General features: G+C 38.4%; 1 protein-coding gene across 4 annotated transcripts in view; it reads right to left on the reverse strand.

Moving 5' to 3' along the window:
- The window catches only part of PATJ (PATJ crumbs cell polarity complex component), a 366822-nt gene that overhangs the window by 322028 nt on the left and 31991 nt on the right, over positions 1 to 12803 (reverse strand). For all 4 annotated transcript variants that reach the window (XM_058717189.1, XM_058717188.1, XM_058717187.1 and 1 more), the window contains exons 8-9: positions 4299 to 4517; positions 1143 to 1242 (exon numbers count right to left, since the gene is read on the reverse strand). In XM_058717189.1, coding sequence (XP_058573172.1) covers positions 1143 to 1242; positions 4299 to 4517 — 319 coding nt within the window. The remainder of the gene's footprint in view (positions 1 to 1142; positions 1243 to 4298; positions 4518 to 12803) is intronic.

Genomic DNA, 12803 nt, shown 5'->3' on the forward strand with positions numbered 1-12803 from the left:
AACTAAGTAACCCCCTCAAAAGTCCAATGAATGGAATAAAATGAATATTATTTTGAAAGACTACATGTTAAATAGAATGCTGAGTTTGAGTTTTTAAATATTCTAGTTTTTGGATTTACCATTGTCCCCCGCCCAGTCTCCAAAACTTCTTTTGAAGGTAAAGAAGGTAAAGGATTCTTTTCTTTATTCAGTAACATAAACATCAGATTTTCTCAGTCTTCTATCATTCACTTTCATTTTACTCTGTGTGTGTATTGTTAACTTTATAAGAACACTCTAAAAACTTAATAGAGTATTTGAGTCATAAGCCACAAGTTTAGGAACAAAGTCATGATTTCTTTAACCAGACAGCATATTAAGAGCTATTCAATATAGTTTTTTTTCCCCCCAACATTATTATACAATCCATACTTAGCTCTTTTGGAACTCATTTAAATTCTGAACCTAATAAAGGTGGCACTTAGAAAAATCTAAAGCTTTGAAAACAGTTATTTCATTAGGCTAAAATAGCACAAGGTGGCCTGACATGAATTTCATTCAGGACTTTGAATACATTAGCACTCTTAATCTTTCCACCTGCTGTAAGTATGCAAAATAATAATTTTTTAAAAAAATTAACTTTCTAATCTTGCTATTTTTTAAAAAACTAGAACATTTCATACCTCTGAATTCATGTTACTAGCAAATATTTGTGCAAAAAACAATAGAACCCTTTTTTATATGACAGGAAAATAATTCTAATCAAAGAAATTGTTTTATATATATATGTGGTTATACTAACACTTTTTTGACATTTATAATATGAAATACAGTAATCTTTATTTTATCACATCTAAAGTGTCATAATATGTAACAGTCACAATATTTTAAATATATTTAAGAAATAAAAGAAGGTACAATTCAAATGCTATATGATGAGTTGGATAATTAAATCCTTGTTAATGAAAATCAAGTCAGCTATAAAACTACTGAGATAAAACTGTAATTCTCTAATCACTGAAAAGTAACTGGTTGCCACTAAAAATACACGGTTTATTGTTCAGTATTTAAATTAAAGTCTGCAGATAGTTAATTTTACTATCTAGAAACCTTAACATCCTTTACAATTATTTCCAAATACAAAATGGAAATGATTCATTTACCTGTATGAGGAGTTCCAATATACCCAACAATTCTAATTCCAAGACTTTGTCCATCTTTTTTAATGAGTTCAACATCATAAGTTTCAAAAAGAGAACTGTCCTAAAAAAAAAAAAAAGAAAGAGAGAGAGAAGTGTCTTAAAAGGAAAAAAACCTTTTTAATGATATATATTTAGTTCCATAACTGTGTACACAGTCAATTTGTGCATGGTTTGTCAAGTATTTTTTTAGCACCTGTGGCAGAGAGAATCTTAACATGGTCCCCATGATTTTTGATTCCTGGTTCTATTCCTGTGTTTATGTTTCAGTATGTGGCAAAAAGATGACTATCCAGGTGCATCTAATCTAATCACAGACCCTTCAAAAGCAGTTTTCTGGCTGGCAGAAGAAAAGGAAGTGACAAAGATTTGAAGTATAAGGGCTGGACTTGTGGTCTGAAGATGAAGAGGTCCTATGAGAAGTTCCATGGGGAGCCTCGAGGAGCTGAGAGGGCCTTAGCTGACAGCCAGCAAAGAAAAGAGACTTAAGTCCTACAGATGCAAGGAGCTGTTTTCTGCCAACAATCTATATGAGCTTAGAAACAGACTGTCCCCAGAGCATCCAGATAAGAGTCCGGCAAGCCCTCGATTTTGGCCACACAGCAATCTAAGTAGAGAACCCAGCCTGTCCTACCCAGACTTCTGAACTGCACAACTGTGAACAAAGAGTGTTGTTTTAAGCCACAAGGTTTGTGATAATTTGTTACACAACAACAGAAAACTAATACAGCCACTTAGAAAAAAAACTCAGGATAAATTTTTATCTAAAAGAACCAAATGTAGGGGTGCCTGAGTGGCTCAGTTGGTTAAGTATCTAACTTCGGCTTAGGTCATGATCTCAAAGTTCCTAAGTTCGAGCCCCGCTTTGGATGAGCCTTGCTTCTCTCTCCCCTCTCTCTCTGCCCCTCACTCACTTTTACCCTCCCTCTCCCAAAAAGTAAATAAAAAAGAACCAAATGTAAAGAAAAATTTTGAAACAAATGCTAAGAATTATTGTGAATAATAATTGTGAGCAAAAACTGTCGACCTAGAACCTTTTTTCATTACTTGTCTTCTAATTTAAAATAGTTCTGTGGCGCCTGGGTGGCTCAGTCGGTTAAGCATCCAACTTCGGCTCAGGTCATGATCTCATGGTCCGTGAGTTTGAGCCCCGCGTTGGGCTCAGTGCTGACAGCTCAGAACCTGGAGCCTGCTTCAGATTCTGTGTCTCCCTCTCTCTCTGACCCTCCCCCGTTCATGCTCTGTCTCTCTCTGTCTCAAAAATAAATAAACATTAAAAAAAATTAAAAAATAAATTAAAAAATAAAAAAATAAAATAGTTCTTTAAAAGAATAAAGTGTCTAAAAACATGATCCAATTCAAAACGCTAACAGGAGAAAGGAAACGGGTGATTGCATCAAATTCTCACTTATCACATAGCTACATTGATCCCAACTACTGAATTGGAGGCTCAAGAGAGCTAAAGTAATGGAAGGGAAGAAAGTGGCTGTAACCAGTCTGGGGAGGAAAACAAAAATGATGCTAACATCTCCGACAGAAAACTTCCAGCGACAAGATGCCAAAGAGGGAGAGGCCAACAACTTCATAGAACAGCCCCTCAAATGCAGATGAATGACGGTCTTCACCTCTTCCCACCAAAATCACTTCTCCTTCTTTCTTCCATGGCCCCTCCTTTTAAAAACTATTTCTCTCCATTCGCTTTATTACCCCTTGATTCAGACCCTGTGTGATGGTTGGAAAGGGTTTGGAAAGGACCAGAAAGACCTGAATTCAAATCCCAGCTTCAACTTACTCACTACATGATTGTTTTTATACGTTTATTATTTTTTTAGGGACGAAAAAAGCACAAGCTGGGGACAGGGACAGAGAGAAATAGAGAATCTGAAGTAGGCTCCACACACAGCACAGAGCCCAACCCATGCTCAATCCCATGACCCTGGGATCATCACCTGAGCCGGAATCAAGAGTCGGACGTTCAACCTATTGAGCCACCCAGACACCCCTCACTTTATGACTTTTAATGAGTAATTTGGACTTCAGTTCCTTCATGTATTGCAATCTTCTCTTTTTTTAAATTTTTTTTTAATATTTATTTTTGAGACAGAAAGAGACAGAGCATGAGCGGGGGAGGGGCAGAGAAACAGGGAGACACAGAAGCAGGCTCCAGGCTCTGAGCTGTCAGCACAGAGCCCGACGCGGGGCTTGAACTCACAGACCGTGAGATCATGACCTGAGCTGAAGTCAGATGCTTAACTGACTGAGCCATCCAGGCGCCCCTGCAATCTTATCTTAATGAAAGATTAAGACCTATCTTGCAGAATTCCTGTGAGGATTTCAGATGACCTCAACAATTCTAGGTGTTTGATGATAATAATAATGATTATTATAGCAAATATTATTTATTTCCTTTGGTCATTCTGTTCCTATCTGTAGTAACTCATACACTGACCAATATTTAGTTTCCCCTCCAATACATGGATGCCTCAACACCACTCTAATGAAGTAATAACGACAAGTACTAGGACTTCTGGCTGGCTCAGTTGGTAGAGCATGCAACTCTTGATCTTGGGGTCATGATTTCAAGCCCCATGTTGGGTTTGAATCTTACTTTAAAATAAAATTTAAGAGGTGCCTGGTTAAGCGTCCAACTTCAGCTCAGGTCATGATCTCACAGCTCATGGGTTCGAGACCCGCATTGGGCTGTGTGCTGACAGCTCAGAAACTGGAGCCTGCTTAGGATTCTGTGTCTCCGTCTCTCCCTGCTCCTCCCCCACTCGCACTCTGTCCCTCTCTCTCAAAAATAAGCAAACATTAAAAAGGAATTTTTTTAAACAAAATTTTAGAAGTTTTTTAAAAGCCTTTATTTAAGAAAAAGAAATGGCAAGTACTATTATTTTCCAATTTACAGAGGAGTAGCTGAAGCTCAGGGAGGCTGAATGACTTAACCCTGAGACACAGCAACAAAGAAAATCAAACTTATCTAAGGTCTCTTAGCGGGGTTCTTCTTCACTTCCTTGGGGACACTACTCACAATCGTTGGCACTCTGAGTTGAAGGGATTTCTAATCTTGCAGGATCTCATATCCAGTATTTAAGATTAAAGAATGGTTTGTATACTCACAACACTAGGGCTCCTGTTGGCTACAGCAGGCAGGGCTACGGGTAAGGCTGCAGGAGGGGGAGGGGTTTCAGAAATTTCACCAGCTGGGTCTCTTGCAACAAGCATCCTGACTGAATTCCCACAGTTCCTTAGTACTTGGGCAACTTGCTCGCTGGTCATTCCCTGCACATCTGTGCCACCAATCTTCAAGATGTGGTCCCCTGTCTGGAGTCTTCCATCCTTTAATTCAAGAAAAAAACAAAATTCAGCCACTCTGGAAAACAGTATGGAGGTTCCTCAAAAACCTAAAAATACAACTACCCTACGGCCCAGCAATTGCACTACTAGGCATTTATCCAAGGGATACGGGTGTGCTGTTTCGAAGGGATGCATGCACCCCAATGTTTATAGCAGCACTATCAACAATAGCCAAAGTATGGAAAGAGCCCAAATGTCCATCGATGGATGAATGGATAAGGAAGATGTGGTTTATATATACAGTGGAGTATTACTCGGCAATCAAAAAGAATGAAACCTTGCCGTTCGCAACTACGTGGATGGAACTAGAGGATATCATGCTAAGCGAAATTACAGAAAGACAAATATCATATTACTTCACTGATATAAGGACCTTAAGACACAGAACAGATGAACACAAGGGAAGGGAAGCAAAAATAATATAAAAACAGGGAGGGAGACAAACCATAAGAGACTCTTAAATACAGAGAAGAAACTGAGGGTTGCTAGGGGAGAGGGGGTGGGGGGAAGGGCTAAATGGGCAAGGGGCATTAAGGAGGGCACTTGTTGGGATGAGCACAGGGTGTTATATGTAAATGATAAATCACTAAATTCTATTCCTGAAATTATTACACTGTGTTAACTTGGATTTAAATTAAATAAAAATAACAATAATAAAAAAATATTCTAAGAAATCAATGATCTAACTTCACTAACTAATAACAATTCATCAGACTTTCAATTCTGGCAAAATGGCTGACAAAGAAGCCATCTATAAAACGTTAAATAAAACATAACAGTCTTAATGAATGCTGAACTGGCAACAGAGAAAAGGAAATCTTTGCCAAAAAAAAAAAAAAAAAAAAAGATGGGGTGGAGGATGTGTTCAAAAGGAGAATAGTATCTAGAATTCTAAAACAGTCATTTATTTGCTCAAGGGCATCACTTCATGCCTGATGGCTTGGAGCCAGGGTATTAATGGCCACAAAAGTAAGGAAGAGATCAGAAAGCCCTGGGCCTCAAGAAGGGAAGGAGCTTGGATCAGAAGCCTCCAGCATAAAGCTAGAAACTCTCAAGGCCGGAAAACTCAGTGGCATGTGTAAGGATGAGCGAGATATCAGTGTAGCTGGAAGAGAATGAGCAAAGAGGAGAGTAGTCAGGAGGAGAAGGGAGCATTAACTGAGGTCAGCAGTGCAGAGCATTTACTCGGAGCCAATGGGAAGGGAAGTCACTGAAGTGATCTGAAAGAGAAGTGACATTATCTGACTTACTTTTAACAAGATCCTCAAGCTTCTGTGCTGAAAATAGACTACAGGGGAGGAAGCAACAGAAGCAGAGATACCAGTTAGTAGACTAAAGCAGTAATCTAGAGATAGTGGTAGCCTACAGACTGGGTTAGCAGTTGGAGTGTTGAGAAGTGAGATCCTAGATGTATTCTTAATGAACTTTCAACAGACCCTACTGATAGTTTCTACAGGAGGTGTGAGGCGACAAAAGGACTTAAAGCTCCAAGGTTTTAGCCTAAGCAACTGAAAAGACAGAGCTGCTATTAATGGAGATAGAGAACTACAGAGCAATAGATGGGTGGGAGTAGGAATGAGGAGTTTTGGAGATAGCCAGTCTGAGATCCTATTAGACATGCAAGTGAAAATGTCAAATATGCAGCTGGATATACAAATTTGGAGTTCAGGAGAAAAGTCCAGACCACAGAGTTAAATTTAGGAGTCATTAGCATATATAAAGTCAGGATTCTGGATGAATTTAAAGCAAGGATATGTGATGTTCCATTTCTTTTATTTTTTATTTTTTTTAAATGTTTATTTTTGAGGGACGTCTGGGTGGCTCAGTCAGTTAAGCATCTGACTTCGGCTCAGGTCATGATCTCGCTCAGGTCATGATATCTCGGTTTGTGAGTTCGAACTCCACGTCGGGCTCTGTACTGACAGCTTGGAGCTTGGAGCTAGCTTCGGATTCTGTGTCTCCCCCTCTCTCTGCCCCTCCCATGCTCATGCTCTGTCTCTCAATAATAAATAAAAGTTAAAAAAAAAAAAAAAAAAGAAAAGGAAAAAAATGTTTTTATTATTATTTTTTAATTTACTTATTTTTGAGAGACAGAGAGACACAGAGCACAAGCAGGGGAGAGGCAGACACAGAATCGGAAGCAGGCTCCAGGCTCCGAGCTGTCAGCACAGAGCCTGACGCGGGGCTTGAACTCACAGACCGTGAGATTATGTCCTGAGCTGCAGTCAGACACTTAACCAACTGAGCCACCCAGGTGCCCCCAAAAAATAAATGTTTAAAAAAATAAAATAAAATGTTTATTTTTGAGAGAGCATGCACACACACGCACACCAGTGGGGGAGGGGCAGAGAGAGGGAGACAGAAGATCCGAAGCAGGCTCTGTGCCAACAGCAGAGAGCCCTATGTGGGGCTTGAGCTCATGAACCTAAAGATCACGACCTGAATCAAAGTCACATGCTTAACTGACTGAGCTACCCAGAAGCCCCTGTGACATTCTATTTCTTAAACTAAGCGATATGTACATCGGTGATTATTTCATTACTTAAAACGTGCACAGCCATCATACATACTTCGTATGTACATTTTTCTATGTGGGTATCTCATGCACAGAAAAGTTTAAAACAATAAAAAAGCACATCAGTTCATAATGTTTAACATTTCCATTCTACCTCCAACTGTGAAATTCTTGAAACAGCAGACCCATCTGCATTTTGTTTCATTGGAAATTTTGAATTCTCTTTACTTATCTTTACTATATTAAAGATACCAAAATTTAACATAGCTGGTTACAAAAAATTATACCTGCAAAATACCTTATAGGTCGAAAATCACTTTTCATATATCATCTCATTCAGAGAGGGACAACTTTATTTTATAATTTTTAAAGTTTATTTTGTTTTATTTTATTTTGAGAGAAACAGAGACAGTACAAGTGGGACAGGAACAGGGAGAGACAATCCCAAGCAGGCTCTGCACTGATGGTGCAGACTGATGTGGGGCTTGAACCCATGAACCGTGAGATCATGAGCCAACGCCAAGGGGCAGATGCTTAACCGACTGAGCCACCCAAGAGCCCCTGAGGGGGACAACTTTAAAGATGAACAAATGGAGATTCAGAAAGGTTGACTGACTTGACCAAGGTCATAAAGCTAATAAGAGAACCTAGGTTCAACCCAAGCTGTCCCAGTGAAGACCAGTTCTCATTAGTCCTTTATCTTACACTTCAGTATCTTCAAAGTAACACTAGTAGATCAATTTACTGTTTTCCTGTTCTCCAAGAAACTGTAACTGTCAAAAAGCTTCAGTGAAATGAAGATGAAAAGTAGGTATTTTGCAACTGGGAGAGAAAGACAGCCTGAGAATAGAGCAATGACCATCAGGCTTGTGCAGTACTAGGCTTCATATTCCTGGCTCCAGAAGGCACTATCTGTAAGGTATAGGTGAAATTCAGAAGAAAAAAGTAAAAACAAAACAAAAAAAATCTTAAGACTAAAAAGTCTATTCCCCATCCTTCCTTTTCTCCAATTTTGCAGAAACTTGGATGAAGGTATTAGATCAAAAGAATGAGTTGGGACGCCTGGGTGGCTCAGTCGTTAAGCATCCGACATCGGCTCAGGTCATGATCTCATGGTTTGTGAGTTTGAGCCACACGTGGGACTCTGTGCTGACATCTCAGAGCCTGGAGCCTGCTTCAGATTCTGTGTCTCCCTCTCTCTCTCTGCCCCTCCCCCACTTGTGCTCTGTCTCTATCAAAAATAAATAAATGCAAAAAAAAAAAAAAAAAAAAAGAATGAGTAAAGAGCTATGGGCTTTGTTTTGAAGTCTGGAGAAGGCCCTAGAAGCAAATGGAAAAGGAGAAGAGGAGGAAAACAGAAACACAATTCAATTTAGAAACTCAGAAAAAAAGAAGATGCAAAGAGCAAAAAAATTGGTGGATTTCTGGGGTGCCTGGGTGGCTCAGTTGGTTAGGTGTCTGACATTGGCTCAGGTCATGATCTCACAGTTTGTGGGTTTGAGCCCCATGTTGGGCTCTGTGCTGACAGCCCAGAGCCTGGAGCCTGCTTCAGATTCTGTCTCTCTCTCTCTCTCTCTCTCTCTCTCTCTCTGCCCCTCCTCTGCTCATACTCTATCTTGCTCTCTCTCAAAAACAAAAACAAAACAAAAATGAAAAGAAATGGTGGATTTCTACTTTAAACACTGATAATTTTGATATTCTATCAATGTAACAACTTGAGATAAAGCAAGTACTCAAGAAGAAGTCAGTGCTTATGATGAAAAACAAGGGTGAAGCGGCCTCTGTAAATCAAACCATCCTTGAACAAAATTATGGCTGGGCCAAAGAATAAAGAATTTGTCAAATAAGTGTTTTCATACTTGGCTAAAGAAGAGCACTTCACCATAAGTACATATTTAGTTACTTCCTTAGGCACTATTTTTTTCCCTATTTTACCTCAATTCAATTTAAAATGATGTAGATAATTTGCATCTGTCACTGAAAGTCAAACATTTTCTTCTTCCAGAAAAACAGGTGTTCTAAGGAATTCATAAGCGCAAAAACAATCATCAGTCAGATTGATAGGAAAGACACCAAAATGACAGCTACCTTGTTTAAGTCCTGAAGCTCTAAGCATTACATTTTACTGATATTTTCTGATCAACATTCTCCTTCCATAACCTGTCTACTGTGCAAGGAAAATAAAAGGCATAGAGTCCTTTCTTTTCTTTAACAGAAATCATAAATCAGTGATAGCCAATAAATAGCTATGCCAACATTCAAAGACAGGGTGTTGGGGCGCCTGGCTGGCTCAGTGAGTGGAGTGTGTGACTCTTGATCTAGGGGTTGTGAGTTCAAGCTCCACATTTGGTGTGGACATTACTTTAAAAATAAAAATACACAGAGCATGCTGTGGACATTACTTTAAAAATAAAAATACACAGAGCATGCTAATCAAACATTCAAGTATAAAAATTTATTAACCCAAGGGTTCTTTCACAAGAGAAAAATAATTATGCATATAGGCTAAATAGTATGGAAGGCACAAAAATTAAAACAGCTGATCTACTTTCTCTTTCTCAAAAATAAATAAACTTAAAAAAAGGGGGGGGCAGAGGTGCCTGGATGGCTCAGTCAGTTAAGTGTCCAACTCTTGATCTCAGCTTAGGTCATGATCTCACAATCGTGAGAAGGAACCCCGCATCGGGCTTAGCACAGAGCCTGGAGCCTGCATGGGATTCTTAAAAATAATGATAACAGCTGATGTAATAGGTTACCACAGATTATTGTGAAAGCATTAAAGGTATCATTTATTCCAAGTTAGCAATTATAGGCTAAAAAAATATATTACTTTGCATCTTAAGTTCTCTGATAGGCAGACTGGATGAGGGGTACCTGGCTGGCTCAGTCAGTAAAGCATGTGACATTCATTCGTTCATTTAGAAAGAGAGAGAGCCTGTGCACAAGCCAGGGAAGGGCACAGAGAGTGGGAGACAGAGAATCCCAAGCAGGCTCCACTCTGTTAGTGCAGAGCCTATGTGGTGCTTGAACTCACATACTGTGAGATCATGACCTGAGCCAAAATCAAGAGCCAGACATTTAACCAAGTGAGCCACCCAGGCACCCTGAGCATGTGACTCTTGATCTCAGGGTTGTGAGTTCAAGCCCCACATTGGACATGGAGCCTACTTAAAAAAATAATAATAAATTTAAAAACTTTTAAATATATTATAATAAAATAAAAATATTTGAATACCTAAAGGAATTCAAGCTTTAAAATAAAAGCTATAAAGTAAATAAATTTGTTTTTTTTAAAACTAAAAACAGAAAATAAAATTATTACTAGTTTCAATGCCAGGCCAATTCTATCACTGGTCTTTAATCAAAAGACAACCTAACATTGGCAGAAAACAGCGACTTTATAAAATAAACACTCTTTTCCTTAAGGAATTAAAGGAAGATAATACATCTAAGTATATCTATCCTATTCTGTTCAAATTCTCACAGCCCTCATCAAATATTTAAGGATAAGGAAAATATCTGTTTATAGACTCAAAGCAAAATTTCTTGGGAATAACCAACTATTCAATGGCCTCAAGTTGAGCCTCACTTATTCTAGGCTGAAAATTCCTCATAGTACACACCCACCCTCCAATCCTTGGTTACATTCTTTCTTAGTATGAAAGATTACTGGAGAGCTAATGTGACTCATAATTGCCTAACTCCAAAATGTCAATAATTTGTGAAAACTTTTAAATAGGTTGCTTTGCTATAGTTACCTTCTAGAGAAAACAGGATAAACTCAGTGTACCTGATTTCCCTAGAATTTCTCCAGACCACAAGAAAGATACTTATGTAAAATGAAGTTTTACACTACCCATTTTTAATTCAAAACAAAAACAAAAACAAAAGTTCTAACTGCTGAAAAGTTTTGAAACTTTTGTCATAGCTGAACGGAATTCTCAAAAGATGTATGTTTCAGGTACTGTGAATTTTGGAGACTGAGGATTACAGGTTGGTTTATAGGTAGGTCTATAGGTTTATAGATTATAGATTATAGATTTATAACATAGATTGTAAGTCTTTAACCCCCCTTACACAATACAATTTTCCTATCCATGGAATTGGCCCTGATTACATTAAATGATTGGTCATTGTAATTAAATCTCAGTAAGTGTTTCTTAAAAAGCTCATATAAATCAATAGTTTTTTCATTTACTTTATACTATTAGAGGCAGTAGACAGCAGAAGGACAAGGACCAGCTTAGGAGTCAGACACACCCAAGTTCAAATCCTGGCTCTACTTCGATCAAGCTGTATGACCAAACGTCAGTTACTTATTCTACCGAAATCTCAGATCCTTCTTAAGCAAAATGAGAATAAATCCCTCTCTGAGTTGTGGGCATTATACTCAACACTATATGTAAAGTCTTTAGCTTAATGTCTTGCTTATAGCAAATCATCAATTGCTTCTGATCAATTGCTTTCTGATGACCCTTTATGCTGCAGTGACCTCAGTTAGGTGTTTTTTGCCACGCTCCCTCAACTGTACCCACCTTTTAACTGTGTATTACCTGTACACACAAAAGTAAACACTAAAGAGCTATTTCATAAAAATCTTTTAAATAGTATGGACTTCTTTTTCTAACTTTCTATTATCTCATCTTATATTCTTTGAAGAAAGTAATATTAATTAACCCCACTAGCTGAACGTAGGTATCACTTTATGATCAATCTTGATCACACTTAAACTAATGACCCAAGACATCTGTATTCCCTTGCCATAAAGATTGCAATAGTCAAGAGTGAACATTAGTATTCAAAACAGGAGTACATTTTAATTAAAGGCAATAATTCCCTTTAAAATTCTTTTAAAGCTATGATCAGGCTGGGGTGCCTGGATGGCTCAGTTGGTTAAGCATCTGACTTTGGTTCAGGTCATGATCTCACAGCTTGTGGGTTCGAGCCCTGCGTCGGGCTCTGTGCTGACCGCTCAGAGCCTGGAGCCTGCTTCAGATTCTGTATCTCCCTCTCTCTCTCTGCCCCTCCCCTGTTCGTGCTTGTGTCTCAATCTCTCTCAAATAAATAAATAAACATTAAAAAAAAAATTTAAAGCTATGTTCAAGGCTACATGAGCAAAAACTTGTAAAGTCTTAGCAACAACACACAGAATCTGTTGAAGAGATTTTATCTGCCATTAGCCGAGGTGAGAAGAGAGAGGGGATGTCTCTGTCCCCTATGATCAGACTTCACCATATTCCCTACAGGAAAAAGCCAATTGTTCTGTTGCTTCTAGAGCTGGCTATTTCCTGATAAGCTTAGACCAACTCTGGACAAATATACATCAGAAAAAGAAAAACATTAGGATGAACTTTAGATAAATAGATTTAAGCAGTAAAACACAGGCTTCAGAGTCAGATAGATGTGGGCTCAATCCTGACTTTGTCATTTCCTAGTTGAGTAGCCTTGGGCAATTTCTTAACAGCTTTCAAATCTATAATTTGAAAATAAAATTTATGACTGTTTCAAGGATTACATGAGAATAATATATATTAGGTAGATAACAATGTCTGGTATAAATAAACACTTGCTTCTCCATCATGACTGATGGGCATACCACAACCCCCTCCCTAATGACCTGAAATAGTGACAATCCCTTCCAGTAAAGGCTAAATATCAGACCTGGGCCTTTCCCAACAGTGTCTCAAAGGGATTAATTTGGGAAACTGCACATCATATTCTCCTTGTGACAATTCTTAATGCACATTAGGATA

This window comes from Neofelis nebulosa, chromosome 2 (genome assembly GCF_028018385.1).
Source record: "Neofelis nebulosa isolate mNeoNeb1 chromosome 2, mNeoNeb1.pri, whole genome shotgun sequence".
In the NCBI taxonomy this organism is placed as follows: Eukaryota; Metazoa; Chordata; class Mammalia; order Carnivora; family Felidae; genus Neofelis; species Neofelis nebulosa.